Genomic DNA, 17412 nt, shown 5'->3' on the forward strand with positions numbered 1-17412 from the left:
TAGGTGTGGACATCGTGAGGGTGGGCGCCTCGCGCTGGCCCAAGGCACCTCCTCCGCCTTCCCCCCATCCCCCACCATGCAAGGTGTAAATCCAACTTGCCTGCTACTTGGCCGGGCCGGGCCCCGCCCACAATGCCCCGCCCCTCCCTATCTTACTCCCGCCCCCAGGCTGGCTCGGTTCCCCCGCGACAGCTGTCTACAGCTTGGCCCCGCCCCCGTATAAGCCTGCCCCTGACGGCCCCGCCCCCAGCCCGGAGCGCCTGGCCGTCCCAGTTCCGTAAACACTCACCGCCCCGCCCCCGGCCCGGACTGTACCACTCACCACGCGGAGGGGGTGAACGTGCCTCTCGCCACCAGAACGCCGTTCAGACCCAGCCATCCGAGGCCTCTGTAGACCCGAACCTGGGGTAGTCCTCCCGATAGTGCGTGGGCTTTGTGACATCCCGGTGGCCTGAGCCCACGATGCCCCGCGCTGCTCTTCGGCTTGTCGCGCCATCCCCCCGCGTCCGCTTGGCGACGGTCGCTTCCCTCCGGACCTTAGAGCCCTTTAAATACCCGGGGGGGGGGGGGGTACAGGGCCTTGAGTTGGGTGCTGGGAGTTTCCACGCTGTTTTACTCGGCTAAGGGAGAAGGGGACAAGGGACATCACACCCCTGGCCCGAGCTGGTCGTCGCCGATCTTCTTTGCGCTGGACCGGTGCGTACGCGGCCGTGGGGTGACGAAGGCGAGGCCAGTGGGGATAGCACTCCGGGCGGGGGTCCCCACTCGGACCTTGTCCAGGGACGAAGGGATCAGAGCCGTCCCCTTGTTCTTCTCGAGCCCTGTACTGCACTGAGGGGGCGCGGGTGACCCTGCAGTGTCAGGAGGCACGACGGGAGCCTCGGGGTGCAGGGGATCTCCACGCCCAGGACCCCTGGGTGGGGGCCAAGCCGGGGACTGAGACGCAGAGATCGGGCGAGTGTCCGGGGATTGATGCCAGATTTTCCGCACTCGGCCGGGCTTGGGCCGTCCCCTCCCCCAAGGGTTTGTTTTGACAGGAAACGTGGAGGCGACGGGAGGGGCGGAGGGGACCAGGGGCAAGAGTGGGGAGGAGCACCGAGGCCCGTTGAGGGTTGGACTGTGGTACCGTGCCTGTCTTGGGGAGCAGACGGCTGGAACCCTTGTCGTCTCAGGTTAATGACTTTGTGCTCCCCAGGCTGTCACCCAGGATGGTGACCCTCACTGATGGCATGGGGATGCACATAGCTATGCGGCTTTGTCAGTTAAGGAAACAATGTGGCATTAAGTGAGCAATTGCACCACAATACAGTTTCCTTTTGACATGACTACGTTTAAATGCCACAGCCTGATTCTGATGGAGGTGTGTTTGCTTAGATCAGGGTAGGCGGTGGGTACAGTCCTGGCGTGCTACTCAGGGGGCTGAAGTTCCGGGAATATTGTCATGGTGCTTGTCCTGCTGGTTTGCCCATGAAGGAACTAGAAAAGTGGTGGATTGACCGCTGGTGGTCAACTTGTAACACCCAGCTGAACTGAACCAGCCTGGTGCTGGGTGTAGGAGGCCCACCTGAGGATTGTTGCGGGCAACATAAGGGGCAGAACTGGAGAGGGAGGAAGGAGGCTGCTAGGGAAGCTGTAGGGGGCTGTTGGTTTCCCTGGAGGAGCTTGTCATGCTGGCTTTCCTGATGAACTCAGCTGTTTGTATCATAGAAGGAGCTCAGGTCCTCCCTGTGGTGCTTTGCAGGGAGCTCTGGCTCTTACCTTGAGCATCCCTTCCCGGCTCCAGTGCAGACCCCTCAGCCTGCAGCTGGCAGAGAGCCTTCATCCCGCCGGCACAGACTTCCTGGCTTCCACCACTGACCTTTGGGCCTTCCCGGCACAGATCCATGAGACAGGCTTGCTTGAGACATTGTGGTGGGCTCGGCCTCCAGCTGGACTGGGGGGAGGCGTTGTTATGGGTTCTAGGTCTTCAGCTGGACCTCTGCAGGACATTAGGCTCCGGGCCTCAGCTGGAGTAGTTGGTCTTCAGTGTGTGAACAGATTTCCTGCACTTACTGTAGATGACTCTTTGGGCAACTATTATAAAATAATCTTGTAATTAAGTGCCCTGTATTGTATTGTTTCCCAACAAGCTAGACTTGTCCCTAGGGTCCCTCAGCGTCCTGTGTTCGGCTGGAGACCTGGCCCTTCCCGCCTTTCTCTGGCCTGTCACATATCACCCTGGCAGCCTAACCAGACAGCGACTTCAGTGCTGAAGATGCCAGGTGTCGGCTGGGAGCCACTTCCTGCCACTCGGAGGGGCTGAGGGCCCCGGGTCCTGACCCAGGCCAGCTGGAGCAGGGGGCAGTGACGTCAAGCGTGAAGAGTGTGCAGAAAGCCTTCCCGGTGTGGTGACGCCCTGCGTGGCGTGAACATCTGCTCCTTAGACAGTGACTGGCTTCCGGCTTTTTCTAGCTTTGGATTGCTCTTGGGTGAAGACAGCCAGTGTTGTCGGCCGGCCGAGTGCTGGCGCGGCACGTCCCGCTGCTCTGAAGGCTTGGCTTTGCTCTAGGGGAGTAACTTTTGGTGCTGCTGTCTGGCTCCAAAGCACAGCGGGAAAGTTTCCGCCACCTTCAGCCTTCTCACCAGGCCCTGCTCTTGCTCCCTCGGCTGACCACGCGTGTCAGTGCTTGCCCGCATGACTGACTTCCACGTGGTCCTGAAGGACCGTGACCTCCAGATCAGTGATGGCGAGCCTGTCAGAGACGAGCGCCAAACTGCAGCCCAAACCCACTTATTTATTGTGAGATGTCAGCACTACAATTAAACCTGCATACCAAGGTTTTAGTTTAGAAAAACCATCAGCCATTGCTCAGACGCTGGTGTGACTTGGTTCGAGAGCCAACAGAGAGGGCACTGTGTGCCTGCTGAGGCGTGTGTGTGCCGTAGCTTCGCCCCTGTGACTCGAGGTCCTTCTTGAAATTTCTCCTGTCTAGCACCTGCTGCTAACTGGATGGGCTCCTTCATCCTCAGCCTGCAGAGTAATTGGGGTAATTCACTCCAGAATGTTTGTGACTCCCACTAGCTATGGGCAGTTCACCCTTTGGGTAATACTTGGGTTTTATCTAAGGATTTTCAGCACATAAAAACAGCTGCCTGATGGAGCATTTTCAGTCGCCCTAGGAGCTGATCGAGTGTTATTTTGGATCCTGGGCTCTTGGCCATGCCCTTCACACTGTGGCACTGAGCAGTCACCCCATGGAGGGGCAGCTGGCTGCCACATGTGCCAGTGTCCACATGGTAAAGGATGGCTTGGTTTGGCAGGGTGGCAGTGGAAAGGACGACAGGCACCATGTTCTCTCCAGCTGTCCTGGAGTGGTAGAGTAGGGGCTTAGGGCTCCGCTCCTGGACTTGGGTTGTGGCCCTGCGCTGCCGGGGGCCATTGGGAGACGAGTGCAATCTCTGAGCCTGGGGTCCTTTTAAAATAGGGATATATCTTAGCTACAGCAGTCATCCCCAGAACCTGAGGTGACAGGCTGATAGACTCACCCCAAGATGGTTATGGTAGCTGCTTCTTCGGGCCCTGGCACCCTGGGGCTGCTCACTGTGATTGTCAGGGTCTGGTGGGACCGGCAAGCTTAGCAGGGCCAAAAGACTCCATGCAAACTGTCCTTCAAGCTGCTGGAACTGCGAGTCCTCCGTGGTTTGAATGATCAGGGCTTGGGAACACACTGTGGTGCTGCCGGAAATTGAGGAAGAGGCAGAGCTGCTTGTGTGCGCAGCCTGCAATGGAGCTGGGAGAGAACTCTGCGGACAGCCACGGCGACAGTGCTTTCTGTGACTGCGCAGCGCTCGTGTGAGCAAACGGACCTGGCCGGAGCGAGTCAGAGCCAAGTCATGTGTGCGTGGGGCCGAGGGCGCCACTGGCTGCCCTATCCCAGGCCAGACCCCAGCCCCACGGAGGGTCACTTTGAAGTTGTGGCATTCAGTTTCAGATCTTCACCACAAGAAGCCAGCCACCTGGAGATGGGGGAGATGAGGTTCCAGGGGGAGGCGTGCAAGAGGTGCTCCAAGGCAGGATGTGAGCATCGGTGCTAGCGGCTTGGAGAGGGCCACCGCGTCAGAGCCCCAGGGGTTGTGGGCCAGCAGAACGGGATGCACCAGCAGAGGCCAGATCGCCCAGGGGCTCTCACGGCTTCTCAGGGAAAGGAGACCCTTGAAGAAATGATTCCTTTTGTCTGTTCTGAAGGGCCCCTGCCCATTTCTTCTTCTGTTGTCTAGGCACTGTCCTTGAAGGAGGACACTGGGACATGTGTGTCTAGAAGAGCTTTTTACTAAAGTGGTATCTCGCTCACACAGTGGTGGGGATAATCAGAATCTACAAACTGCAGCAAGCCAGACACGATGTCATGTGCCTGCAGTTGCAGCCACTCCCGGGGCGGAGGCCGGAGGAGCACAGCTTAGACCAACCAGAGAAACTTAGGGAGGTCCAGTCTCAGAGTGCAAATGAAGACGGTCTGAGGATATAGCTCAGTGCGAAGGCCCAGCGCCACTTTCCAACCTATAGGGCTCCCATCTGCTCTGGGTGAGACTCTCGTCTTAGCCCTACTTCTCCCTTCAGCTCTTATTGGAAATACCTTCATGCTTACAGAGAAGGCAGTGGGCACGTACTAAGAGCAGTGTCGCTGCCTGTGACCCACGTTCCCCCACCAACATCTTTCTTCATCTGCTTTATTGTTTTCCTTCCCTTTTATTTGAAACCAAGCCGCACGCTCGGTATGTGTAACGACAGTGCGTTTGTCAATTCGGTGTCTCCACTGTCAGTACAGACAGAGCCAAGCATGGGAACAACACTGGCATTGACAGTGACATCCATCCTCGAGTCCCAGTTTTGACGGGTAGGGGTCCTGTCTAGGACCACCTACTGCACTCGGTTACTGTCTCAGTTCATTTTGTGTTGCTCTGAGGGACTACACATTTGGGCCATTCACAAGAAACAGTTTGGTGAGCTCGTGGCTTGGAGCCTGAGAAGTCCAAGATTGAGGGCAACCGTGGTGAAGGCCTTCTTGCTGTGTCCTACTAGGGGCCAAGGGCACGAGAAGTTGGACTCCGAGCTTCATGCTCCGTGCCTTCCAGGGGCTCCCTGTGCCCTACGCATGGCCCCTTTAGGCCTTCCTTCTGGCCCTGGTGGGCCGAGGACCCAGCTTCTAACTCAGGCTGTTTGAAGGCTGTATTCAGCCACAGCAACCCTCCCCCAAGCCCCAAATGCAGACCCTTCTCCCCTGCAAAGTACATTCATTCCATCCCGAGAGCGCCAAAGCCATAACTTATTCCATCACCAACCCAGAAGTCCACAGCATCTAAATCGGGTCTGGGCAAGACTGGACAGGTTTTATCCTGAGCTCCATTTCCTCCAGCTGTGAAATCAAAGCAAGGTGTCTACTTCCAAACTGCAGCGATAGGATGTAATCCAGACCTGCACCTTCTTCAAGGGAGAGATGAGGAAGACCAGAGGGGTGACAGATGCCAGGTGAATCCAGAGTCCTGCATGGAAAACAACATCCAATTTGAAAGCCTTAAAACAAACGCCCATGAAACCCTGTCCTCCCTTCTGGACACCACTGGGTATGTTTGGGTGCCCACAGCCCAGGGCATCCCTGCCCCAATGGCCCTGCTGGCTGGGCTCTTGTGGTTGGAGTCCCTGCTGGTAGCTTTCCCTGCTGCAGCCTCTGGCAGCCCTGACCTCCTGCTTCCCTGGACTTCCTCCCGGAGGGTCCTTGGAGATGCTCATGCCCAAGCAGGTGTCTGCCCAGCCGCTAGGCCACTCTGTATCCTCCAGAGTCCAGGTGGATTCTAGGAACTTCGAGGCCTGGGCTGGTGTGCTCCGTATTCAGAGTGACTGCAGAGTTAGAATGGTGTGGACATGGCCAGGGCTTTCAGCTTGTGTCATACAGAGATCAAGCTTGCCTGGGCCCCTCGACCCCCAGTTGGGACCTCTGAGGGGTGCTGGCCAGAATTTAGGGAGCAGTAGTCAGGCAGCAAATGCTGACTTTCCAGGGACACCACTGTGGACCCTTCCCTTCCTGTGATGGGGGCAGCCTTGGTCTTTGCCATGTGACTGGGGTCCTCGCCATTGTCCTGCTGAGCGGCTCCTGGCCCCTGACTCACGCTTCATCTCTCCTATCATCTGCCCCTGGGCAGTCTCTCTGTTTGCTCTTCTGAGATGCCTGCCCACTCTCCACACAACCAGGCTACACATTGCCCAGACCTTGCCACTCGGCTTCTCTGATTATAAACTGTCCTTAAATCACTTCTCTGCTCTCACATCTACCTGAGTGTGGTTAAAAGTAGCTGCGTAGCCAGTAGTGGTGGCCCACACCTGTGATCCCAGCACTCAGGAGGCTGAGGCAGGAGGATCACTGGGAGTTGGAGACCAGCCTGGGCTACAAAGGGAGCTCCAGGCCAGCCTGAACTGCATGTGAGACTCTGTCTGAAAAATACCAAAATAAGTAAATAAATAAAAGTAGCCACACAGCTCCTTTGATATTTTGCTTCACAATGTCTTCCCTAGGGTACCCTGGTCCACAGCTTTTCAACTCTGCCTTCTTTTCTAGCCTGGCCATGTACATACACATTCACCCAAGTGCTTTGCCACCTTGGGACAGGGTGACATTTACAGCATTTCTAGTTTCTATCTGAGGTTTCATCAGAACTGCCCTAGCTGGGGATATAGCTCAGCGGCACCGTGCATGCCTGGGCAGTGCAAGGTTCTCAGTTCAATTCCCAGTACCAAAACCGAACACCATCTAGGACCAGCCTCGGCCCGGCGGAAGGCCTCTGGGGGCAAGAGCACACTCAGGGCTCTCACGGCCTTTGCACAGACGCTCCCCTCAGGCACCGCCACCCAAGACTATCACCCTGCGCAGTAAGTGTGCAAAACGCTTTCAGGAGACACAGCAGACCTTAGTCTATCAGAAGCAGGCCCCCTGCCCGTGTTTTTTTTTTTTTTTTTTTTTTTTTTTTTAATTACATTGGCATTTTGGTCATTTATGTCATCCCTTCCGAAGCCACTACTGCAGGGACTGAGCCATGCATGGGTGGGTGAACTCTTTGACTACTGACGTTAGAGAGAAGGGAATAGATTTCCAGCCCCAAGGATGAGTCCTGTGTCCACCACAGATGGGGGCAGCCTGGTTTTTACCCTGCTTGTGGCCTTTCAGCACCTTCCAGGTGGATGAGGCACAGTGATCCTGAACATGGTGCGGTTTACCAGTGAGTTGGACTGGCAGCCAGGTAGACCTGGGTCTGTGTTTGTTGGAGAAGCCTTATGTTTTCTTAAAAAACAAAACGAAACAAACAAACAAAAAACCAGCCTATCCTGGTTTGATTATCTCCAGCCTGAGAGAAAATGCAAAACACAGTAGTAATTCCCCACGAGGCTGTTAGAGCCCAGCTCATCCCTCCCACCCCCAGGTGACTTAGGTGGGAGGCCAAAGCCGAGGCGGTGGGGAGCAGATGTGCTGGGCTTGGGCAGAGCACTCGGCACTGGGACAGGCCACCGTGGGCAGTTTTGTATTTCAGACAAGGGCATGAGTTCATTCCCAGGTGAAGCCCTGGCCTCAGTTATCTGCAGGGGAACATGCTTTAATTACCCTGGGAGGAAACCGATCTTCCTCCAGTGTGCTCATGTTAACGAACAAGCAGGTAACACAGGCCACCGTCTGTGCCCCTGTCTGTGTCCAGCGCTGTCCGGGCTCCTCCTCCCCCTCCCGCTGCCTTTCCCCACCTCCCCTCCACTCCTCTCCCCCCCACCAAATGAAATCTTTCACCCACCCTGGCCGTGTGAGTCAGGCGTTACTGGCTCAGCGGTTTCTAATAGAGGGTTTCAAAGACGGCGTCCTTGGACACACAGGCCGCTTGTAATGTGGCAGTTCCTCCCGTCTGAACAGGAGGCTGCACACTCTGGGAAGCCCTGAGCTTGCCCCTGCAGCCCGGCCCAGGCCCCTGCCTCCAGCAGCCTTCTGGTATTGCTCTGGAATTCCAGCTTAGAGCATGGCTGGGCCCACAGCCTGGCCCGGCCCCCTGGAGGTCCAGGAGTGGGGCGTGGGGACAGCCGTCGCAGTCAGTTGGCTGCCAGCCGAGCCCAGGGCGCTGGACTCCTGCCTCCTCACCTGGAGCTGTTTGGTTTTTAAACCTTGGCACACGGCTGCCATGTTGAACACAGCTGCCCAGTGTGTTGTCAAGCTGGGGGGCAGGGGGGGACTGAAACGAGTGATTGTAGCATTAATCAAGCGCGTAAGGGCCTGCAGATGAAAGTGCTTATTCGCTTTTGCTTGGCAGACAACCCAAGGCCTGCTTGTTTGAGGCAGCTCAAGTGGAGAAAATGCAGAGGGCTTCAGCTTAGTGGCTACATGATGACTGGAAAAAGTAGTGTAGAAATAACTGGCAACGTGTTCATGACTGGGTTTCAATTCATATGTCATGCGTGCTGCTGTGGCACATGCTGATTGTCCTGTCGAGTGGCATGGGACCGTCACGCACACGCTCGCGGTTCAAGCCAAGGAACGTGTTAGGGTCTTCCAATAGACCAGGCGTGGTGGCGCACGCCTCCAGCCGTAGCACTCAGAAGGCTGAGGCAGGGGGATCATGAGTTTGAGGCCAGCCTGGGCTACACACTGAGTTCAAGCTGAGCTCTGTTGTAAGACTCTGTCTTAAAAAAACAAAGAATGACAACAACTCCCATCCTCAAATAAGAGCGACAAGGCCTCAGGTGTTGTGAGTTGTAATCCTGGCCCAGGGCTGGCACCTTGGGGCAGCAGGCATGTGAGCGCCTATTGGCTTCAGCTTGCTCGGGTCCTAGTGGACGCCGTACCTGCTGGTGTCCAGTGCTGCGGCTCCGCGGACACTGAGTGGACGCTTGTCGCCCGCTGGCGCAGGCAGCAGGATGGCACTGTGTCCACCTTGCGAAAGGACAGGGAGCAGCCATTGTCTCTAGGAGGTGCGGCCGAGGTGCGGGACATGCGCCCAGGAGGCCGTGAGTGCCAGCAGGGCAGGGAGACCTTCCTGGAGGAGGCAGCATTTTCAAGAACTGCCTCGCCGGCTGTCAGCGGTGGAAATCTGCAGCCCCTGGGAGGCTGAGGCAGGAGGATCACTGCAAGGCCAACCTAAACTACATAGTAAGGCCCGTCTTAGACAGAGGCCTTGTCAGTGGAAAGTAGAATGTTGTCAGGGAAAGAGGTTGCAGGCTGCATGGAGGGTCAGGGGATGGTGGCCATTAAAGGGTTACTGAGGCCCTGTCTCTTAGTCCCTCTCCCTCTGTCAGCAGTGGAGCTGGAGCTGTGAGGCTGGTTCTGGAGGCAGTGTTGTGTCACCCAGAGACTAGGGCTTGGCTGCTTCATCGCCTGTGCTCTCGGTGGGCACTGCAGCGGCTCCCTGCCGGGTGGCCTGCATGGGGCCTGTCCTGCTCCTCTTGCCAGGCACGGCCTGGTGAGGGAGTCTGCGTATCAGGCCAGGAAGTGGTGGTGTGGGTGAGCCACGCTGCAGGGCTAGGGTTTGCGCAGGAAGGAGCAGCCACCTGCTCCTCTCCACAAAGCCTGGCCCCCCCAGCCCCCCTCTTTGCCCCCTGGCACCAGTGTGTGTAGCGCTAGTGCCCGTCCCTGTCCTCGCTGCTGCGTCAGCCTGCTGCACAGCGGCTGTGCTTTGCGTGCTCACGGAATCATCCAGGGAGGTACGGTCAGCTCAGAGAGGTAGCAGGTTCAGAGGAGACAGCTTCACAAGCACTCTGGCCTGCGGTGTGGGCGCTGCAGGGTTAAAGGGACGCTGCAAACTCTTCTGGTCATTGCTGTCACTGAGGACTGGAGATGCCTTTGTCCCGGGCCTCAGTTTCTCTTTCCACCCACTGTGAGGACAGCCTCCCCGAGGCCGGTGCGGTGTCCTGGCTTGGCCCGGGCTCCCCGTGCCCATCATCTCTCTGGGCGCAGCATGGCCGACTCCTCAGGCAGCTGGAGCAGAAGGTGATGAGTATCTGCGGCCGTCTGGGCCCGCTGCGTCGAAGCGCCAGGCTGTAGGTTCCCGCGTGTCATCTAGTGGCAGTTTCCAGGGCCACATAAGGGAAGCAGCAGCAGACATTTGTCTACTGGGGAGACTTGTCCCCAGTGGGACACAAAGAGGGGGATTTCTAACTTCTTCTCTAGAACAAGGCGGTAGAGCAGTGTGACAGCTGCCGCTGGCATCTGGGCCGAGGCTTTTAGTGAGGCGGGGAACCCGCGGCCAGGCTTTTTGTCCAGGTTCCTGGCTAAGCAAGGGGACCAGTGAACTCTCGGGCAGGGAGCAGGCCAAGTCTGTCCCCAGAGCCAGCTCGGTCACCTCCCGGGGCTTGAGCGGCCCAGGACAGGTGCATGTGCGTCCTGTCGGTTTTTCCTGAGGATCTTTTGTGGCCTCTTGTGGGTGCTAACCGGGGCCCAGGGACACTGATCGAGTCCACCCGTGCGTGCGTGCAGGAGCCGCAGCATGCCACTCCACGGGGAGAAGCAGCACACCACTGAGGACCAGCCCAGCGACTCCGAGGACTCCGACTCCCCGCGCTGCTCCGAGAGCCTGGCTTCCCTCAGCGACTGCGAGTGCTCGCGGCAGCGCTTCTCCAGCGACTCGTCCAGCAAGGCCAGCTCTCCTGCCTGTGAGCCGGGCGGGTGGGCAGTGGGTGCCTGACGGGCGGTGGAGGACACCTCGGGGCTGGCGGCTCCAGGCAGCTTCCTCTGCACCAAGAGGGCTGTCACCCAGCCTGACTTTCCTCCCGGGGGAGGGAAGCTACTCCACCATGGACACAGTAGGAGAAATTCAGATTAGTTTTCTCTCTCTCTCTTTTTTTTTTTTTTCCTTTTTTTCCCAACATGCACTGAAGGAAACTGCCATCCCGGAAGGGCTGGGCAGGAAGTGAAATAATCTAAAGGGTTTCTTGCTAATCTCAAACTCTGCTGTGGAAATCACTCAGCAGGGGCCCAGTGAGGATTATGACAGGACACGGGGTTGTGAGACAGCAGAGGACTGCAGTGAGGCAGGAGACATCTTCCTCTTTTCTTTCTTTTTTGTCTTCTCTTCTTTTTCAAAGCACTGGGAATTGATGCCAGGACCTTTAACTATATCCTCAGCCACTAAAAAAAGAGGGAAAAAACCCCAGCCATATATATAGTCTTCTTGAGACAGGGTCTCCCTGTGCAGCTCAGCCTGGCCTTGAGCTCACTTTGTAGCCCAGGCTGGTCTCAAACTTGCAACTCTCCTCCCGCCTCAGCCTCCTGAGTGCTGGGATTACAGGAGTGTGCTATCAGGCCCGGCCTAAATGATGTTTTCACTTTTTTTAAAAAATTATTTTGAGAAACAACTACTACTTCTCATTTTCGCTAAGTCGCTTGAGTTTTCAGTCCTCCTGCCTCAGCGTCCCGGAGTGCTGCGATTCCAGCTGTGTGCCGCATCCTGGCTGCTTTGTCCTTTTCTGCGTGTGACAGGAGCACACAGAAAAAGTTTTTAATTTGCATTTTGCCCAGGAGGTATCACCCTGTAAACTGATAAAGTACACGCAGGAAAGGCAGCCAACATCTGATAGGATCCAGGGCCCACGTCACACCATTTATTCCTTTGTATTTATTTTAAAGTTTTGCATTGTCAGGCCTGGGAGATAGCTCAGCAGTCTGAGAGCCGCCTGGCAAGCGCAAGGACCCGAGTTTGATCCCCAGGACTGCATGCTGCACAGGCCCTGCGCAGAGCCAGCACAGAAACCGGGTGTGGGGGCGCACGCCTGTGATCCCAGAACTGTGGGTGCTGAGACACAGGATCACTAGGAGACTGAGCTGTGTAGAAGGTCCTGCACCAAGTAAATAAATAAAAGATTTTTTAAAAAATTTAAATAGAATAAAATACAGTTTTCTATTCTCATTTTTAAAAGTTGGGAAATTCAGAGCGTAGAGAGAAGAAAATACTGCCAGAGATGACAGCTGGTGGAGCCCTGCCATATCTGTTCTGTTCTTTTAATGTGTTTGGTACAGGGCCTCGCTACACAGCTCGGACTCATAGTGATCCTCTTGTCTCAGCCTCCCCAGTGCTGAGATTACAGGTTTGCACCACCATGCCCAGTCTTGGTGGCCAGCTGGCTCAGCGTGCCTGGGAGCAGGGCTGGCACGGCATGTGGTCCGGGGATCAAACCCCAGTCCTGCACTTGCCTAAGCAAGCACTTAGTCCACTGAGCTGTCTTGCTGGCCCTCCCTGCTGTATCTTTGTATCTTTATGTGTTAGAGGCGTGTGTGTGGACTCTGCTCACTTAGCGTTATAACCAAAGCTTTGCTCGTGAAACTGTGTTTCCTAGACTGTTTTGTGACCACTTACCACCCACCGGTCAGGTGGCTAGGCCGTGGCTTCACTCACGGAATTAGCCCGGCCATGGGCGAGCTTGCGCTCTGCTCTTGCTGTTGCCGGCAGCGCTCTGTGAACATCTTGGTGCCCGAACGCTGTGACAGTTAGTTCCTTTCCTTATCACAGGGCCGTGGGCCAGAGCACGCTGAGGTTTCTGAGGTCCTGAGGCAGTTGGCAAACAGGGCAGCCACCCGGGTTCTTAAGCCTGACCCTATATGTGGGGCTCGAGTCTGACAAGAGGGTGCCCGAGAGTCCTGAGGAAAGCGCCTGCTTCTTCTGTTACCTTTCTTTCTCCTCCTCTTCTCCCTCAGCCCCTTTCTCCTCTTTCCTTTTCCTTTTTAAAAGAATTTAGGCAGCCAAGTGTTGCCTGCTAGTGCTGCTATTTGAGGTCATGATTTTTAATTAACAGAAGCTAAGATTTCCAACTGTGGTGTTATGAACACGATTTGTTAGAATAATTCTTAGGGTCACCTCTAGAAATAACTGAAATTGGCCAGACATTGTGGTGCACGCTTGTAATCCCAGCATTCAGGAGGCTGAGGCAGGAAGATCCTTGCAAGTTTGAGACCAGCCTGGGCTACGAAGTGCGCTCAAAGCCAGCATGAACTGCAAAGTGAGACCCTGTCTCAAAAAGATAGAAATAACTGAAATTCTTTACTCCCTACCTTATACTGTACATTTAGAAATCTTTTTTTTTTTAATCTGCTCCATATTGAGTGTACTTAATGAGAATTCTGAATTATAGAATAAAAATAGCCTTAGTCTGTTTCCTGTATCAACGCAGACAAATATGGAGAGACACCGAATAGTAAGGTGATTCAGTTGTAAGTTTCAGGCCTGTACAAGTGAGGCAGTCTTATCAGTGTTTGGGCATTTATCGTCCAGGATAGCAGCGGAAGCCACAGGAGGAGCCACGCGGCCCTCAGCTCTGCAGAGGTGGGAACTGCCTGGCCTGGCCTGTGTCGGGAGCCACTGTGGACGATGTCTTCCCTCCGCGGCATGTGACCTTGTTTTCTTTCCCAGCATCCAGCCCGCCCGGCGTTGTGACCTTTGATGAGGTCATGGGTGCAGCCAGGAACTTATCCAACATGGCCCTGGCCCATGAGATCGCTGTCAATGACAACTTTCAGCTGAAGCAAGAGGACCTCCCGGAGCACAGGTAACCCGCCGGCCCTCGGGGTGTGCTGATGATGCCAGAAACTGTGTGTGTGTGTGTGTGTGTGTGCGCGCGCGTGCACCCACGCGCACCCACGTGTGTATTTGTGTATTCACGGGTTCACACCAATTCCTGCAAGTTCTTATGTAATGTACATGGGTGAAGACAGGCAACACAGTGCACTCTTGTAATCCTGGCACTCAGGAGGCTGAGGCAGGAGGATCACCTTCCAGTAGGGTGAGCACCTCTGAGATCGAGACAAGACTGGGCTACATAGCAAGAACATGTCTCAAAAAAAAAAATCCAAGCTATAGACCCCATCTTCAGGGATGTTGTCTATGACAGTTATGAAGGCTCTGCTTCCCAAGCCGCCGCAGGTCTTCCTGTCCCTGTTCTGGGTTGCTCCGAGCCGAGGCCGCCTGGGAGCTCTGCCCCTCAAGCAGTCTCTCCAACCTCCCGGGGCCTCGTGCTTTTCCCAGGGGCTCCACGCCTGAGGCTTCCTGCTGAGGCTGAGCCAGGCCTGGCACCTGCCAGGTGTGGGTCTCACCTGCTGAGCCGCTCTTTGCTACCCGGGCAGGAACTCTGTGTACCGCAGTGTCCCTGACCTCGTGCGCCTGCTGGAGGCTTCACCAGCATTTATGACCTGGTGAGAAAGTGAAATGATAAAGTTAAAATGAGCACTCTCTGAGATAAGGAGAAGCCTGCATGGGGAGTCTGGGCTTTAGATTCCAAAGCTGCAAGGAGAGAGAGACAGAAGGAGGGCACTTTGGAGCCAGACAGACCCGGATTTGAGCCCTGGCCCAACTGAGCCCCCGGCTGCCCAGGGACAAGACAGTGACTACTGACATGGCACGTGTGCTCCTGGCCTAAAGTGCCCCTGACACCTGGCGAAGCAGGAGATGCTTCCTTTCATCGCTGCGCGGAGGGGAGAGCGGGAGCACAGGGCGCAGTGTGCAGTTAGGACCCCTTACACCACCTAAGCAAGGAGAGTGGACGTGGCATGCGTGCCTGTCATCGCAGCGTGCTGGAGGCTGACGTGGGAGGATCTCAAGTTCAAGTCTTGCCTGGGCAACTTAGTGACTTAGCAAGACCCTGTCTCAAATCTTTAAAAAAAAAAATAATAAATTTTTAAAAACACTAGTGACACAGTTCACTGTTAAGGTCCCAGATTCGCTCTCTAATATGGCAAAACGTTTTAAAAGTTGCAAGTTACTATCTGTTGATTTTCGGTCCCCACAGTGGTCAAGTTTTCCATTTTAAAGTGCAGCTGACTCTGGTGGCTCAGCAGATAGCATCTGGGGAGTAAGGCACAGCTGGTGGCTTGTGGCACCGGAGGAACACTTAGAAGCGGCTTGGTGCCGAGGTCGCTGCCTGCCCGCCCAGAGCGCTCCCCAGAGCAGGCAGCCACTGGGAAACCTGGCACTCCCCCCCGGGGACGCAGATCTGAGTCCCCAAGGGCAGCTCGGCCATGGGAAGGGACATCTGCAGTCATTCCTGCGGACAGGCTCGCTTTTGAGCTCGCCGAGTACGTGTCCCGCCCGCACTTCTGGAAGCAGTGCCAGTCACACGCCTCGAGAAGCCGCTGTCCTCCTCTCGTGGCTCAGTCATGCTTTGAGAAGGATAAGGAGTCTTGCCAGGGAAAAGACGGATGAGAAGTGGCGGGAGAGCCGGAAGCAGAGAGCTAAAATGCGTGCTGTGTGTGCACTGGCTCCTGCCATGGACGTGTGGGCTCCTGGCAGTCACAGCTTCAGTGACACAAAAGAAGGGAAAGTGGGAGGGAACCTTAGTCACTGTGTCAATAATTCATGCACGGTGTGGGTCTCAAATCTCGGGTGCCAGCGCGGTGCCAGGCACACGGTAGGACCTGCAGGCGGGGCACAGCCTGCCCAGGAGGGGCGTCACTCCGTGGGGGTACCCCAGGGCTCAGCAGGGTACACTGTGTGGTGTATGTCCATTTGCACCTGTACCCTGTCCTCCCTGACATCTAGAACAAGCCTGCGGGTCTGTTTGGGAGAGGAACCGGCTGCGTTGCGCTAGAGCATCTCAGGGCTGTGTTTTATTCGAAGCATTTCGAAAGCCCAGGGGAGACCCCCCTGGGGGAGGGCAGAATATTGCATGAAAGAAATCTCTACCCCCACCACATCCAGCGAGTACCCCTAGCTATGTTAGCACAGTGCAGGGAGCAGGAAGATTGGTCAGCAGATTAGGAATGGGATGGGTGGTCGATTTTTGCCCTCAGGTTGGTTTGATTTTGTTTTTGTGTTGCTTGGGATTGAATCCGGGGCCTGCACAGTGAGCTGCATCCCCAGCCCCGTTCCTATTTTATTTTGAGACTGGGCCCCAGGAAGTGTCCCGGCTGCTGCCTGCGAGCCTCCCACCTCTGCTCCCAGTGTGCCCCTCCCTGTTCCCATGTGTCCCCGAGAGTTCTGCAGCGAGCCAGTATCTTCTAGACTCGGGGGGGGGGGGGAATGAGACTGAGTTTGAAGCCGTTCATCTCATTGCTGCAGCTTGGCAGGGCGGGTGAAGAGCATCGTGCACCAGGCCTTCTGGGACGTCCTGGAATCGGAGCTGAGCGCCGAGCCCCCCGAGTATGAACACGCCATCAGGCTATTTGAGGAGATCAGAGAGGCAAGTGGCTTGTGCATACGGCAGGCCCGGGTCCATCTGGGCTGCTGACTCGGGGTACTGCAGAGCGGGGTGTGTGAACAGCAGGGTTTCCAGCCTCTTGCTGGGCTCCCAGAGCGCTCTGAGAAAGGCCTGCCGCCACCCCTGGGGCTCTTCCACAAGGGCACTAACCCCCCCCCGGGGGGGGTGGCCCCGTCCTGTGACTGAGTCTCCTCCACAGGCTTTGCCCCCAGTATCCTCCCAGGGGGACCAGGTTGCAGCCCAGGCACTGGGGAGATACAGGTATCCCTGCATTGTTTTGGGTCCCCTCCACCAAGCCACGTTCCTGCTCCATGGTGCTGAGCACAAGGGCTACTGGGGCTCCCCCTGCACCCCTGAGTGGTGGGGCTGAGGAGAGGAGGGGAGACAACCGGCAACCTGCGCTGTAGTTCGGTTTATACACAGTGACTCCCCTAAAGCAGGCGACACTGAGGGCAGCAGGGAGGAGGGCCGGGGGTGATTGAGGTACAAGCTCAAATCTGCCAGAACAGCCCTAAGAATGTGGAAAGCTGGCGGGGCGACACAGGCTTGTAATGCCGACTTGACACTCGTGAGGCTAAGACCAAGGCAGGACAGTGGCCTGATTTCCAGGTTAACATGGGTTCCACGGAGACTTCAGCCTGAACTGCACCGTAAGACCCAATGTCAAAAAAAAGGTGAAAAAAGGTTTCAAGAATCAAGTAGGGGGGCCGGGGAGTTGGCTCAGTGGAATAAGTGCTTCCCTGGCAAGCGCAAGGACCTGAGTTCAATCCCCGGTTCCGCAAAAAAAAAAAAAAAAGAAAAAAAGAATCAAGTAGGATGACAGTTGCGATTTCAGCCAATTACAGGGTGTATGCTGTCTGTCACCCACACTAATTATTCACTGTCCCGCAACTTATGCGGTGGTTACTCCCGTTATCCTTATTTTATGAGAAGAAACCAGGTTCCCTAACTCGGGGCCCAGAGCTGCAGCTTGGCCTGACAGGGACTTGTCAGGGGTTGTGGTTTGGATGGTTAGAAGTGAAGTTTCCTGCGTAAATGCATGCAGCGGCCGGTGGCGGTGTCCCACCCGCTGTGTGAGGCCCTCCTGGGGCTGATGCCTGCAGCCGGTCCCTTAGGACCTCCTGACAAAGCTGCACCTCCTTGGCGGCTGTCACTTCTGCAGCAGCGCCTGGGGTCACAAGGCTGCGCTCTCTTCCTGTGCTGAAGCACAAGGAGCATTAGTGCTGCCCAGG

General features: G+C 56.1%; 1 protein-coding gene across 3 annotated transcripts in view; it reads left to right on the plus strand.

The window, feature by feature from the left end:
- Positions 1–554: 554 nt before the first annotated feature.
- Tcp11l2 (t-complex 11 like 2) overlaps positions 555–17412 on the plus strand; it is a 33491-nt gene continuing 16633 nt past the window's right edge. The window contains exons 1-5 of one of the 3 annotated variants that reach the window (XM_023717080.1): positions 555–696; positions 5394–5506; positions 10476–10651; positions 13402–13537; positions 16042–16162. In XM_023717080.1, the coding sequence (XP_023572848.1) occupies positions 5475–5506; positions 10476–10651; positions 13402–13537; positions 16042–16162 (465 nt within the window). In that variant the 5' untranslated portion in view covers positions 555–696; positions 5394–5474. Of the gene's footprint in view, positions 730–5393; positions 5507–10475; positions 10652–13401; positions 13538–16041; positions 16163–17412 lie in introns of all 3 variants that reach the window. The other 2 variants (XM_023717092.1, XM_004623930.2) reach the window with 2 other exon arrangements.

Source organism: Octodon degus, unplaced genomic scaffold, assembly GCF_000260255.1.
Source record: "Octodon degus isolate 3935 unplaced genomic scaffold, OctDeg1.0 scaffold00004, whole genome shotgun sequence".
Lineage (NCBI taxonomy): Eukaryota > Metazoa > Chordata > Mammalia > Rodentia > Octodontidae > Octodon > Octodon degus.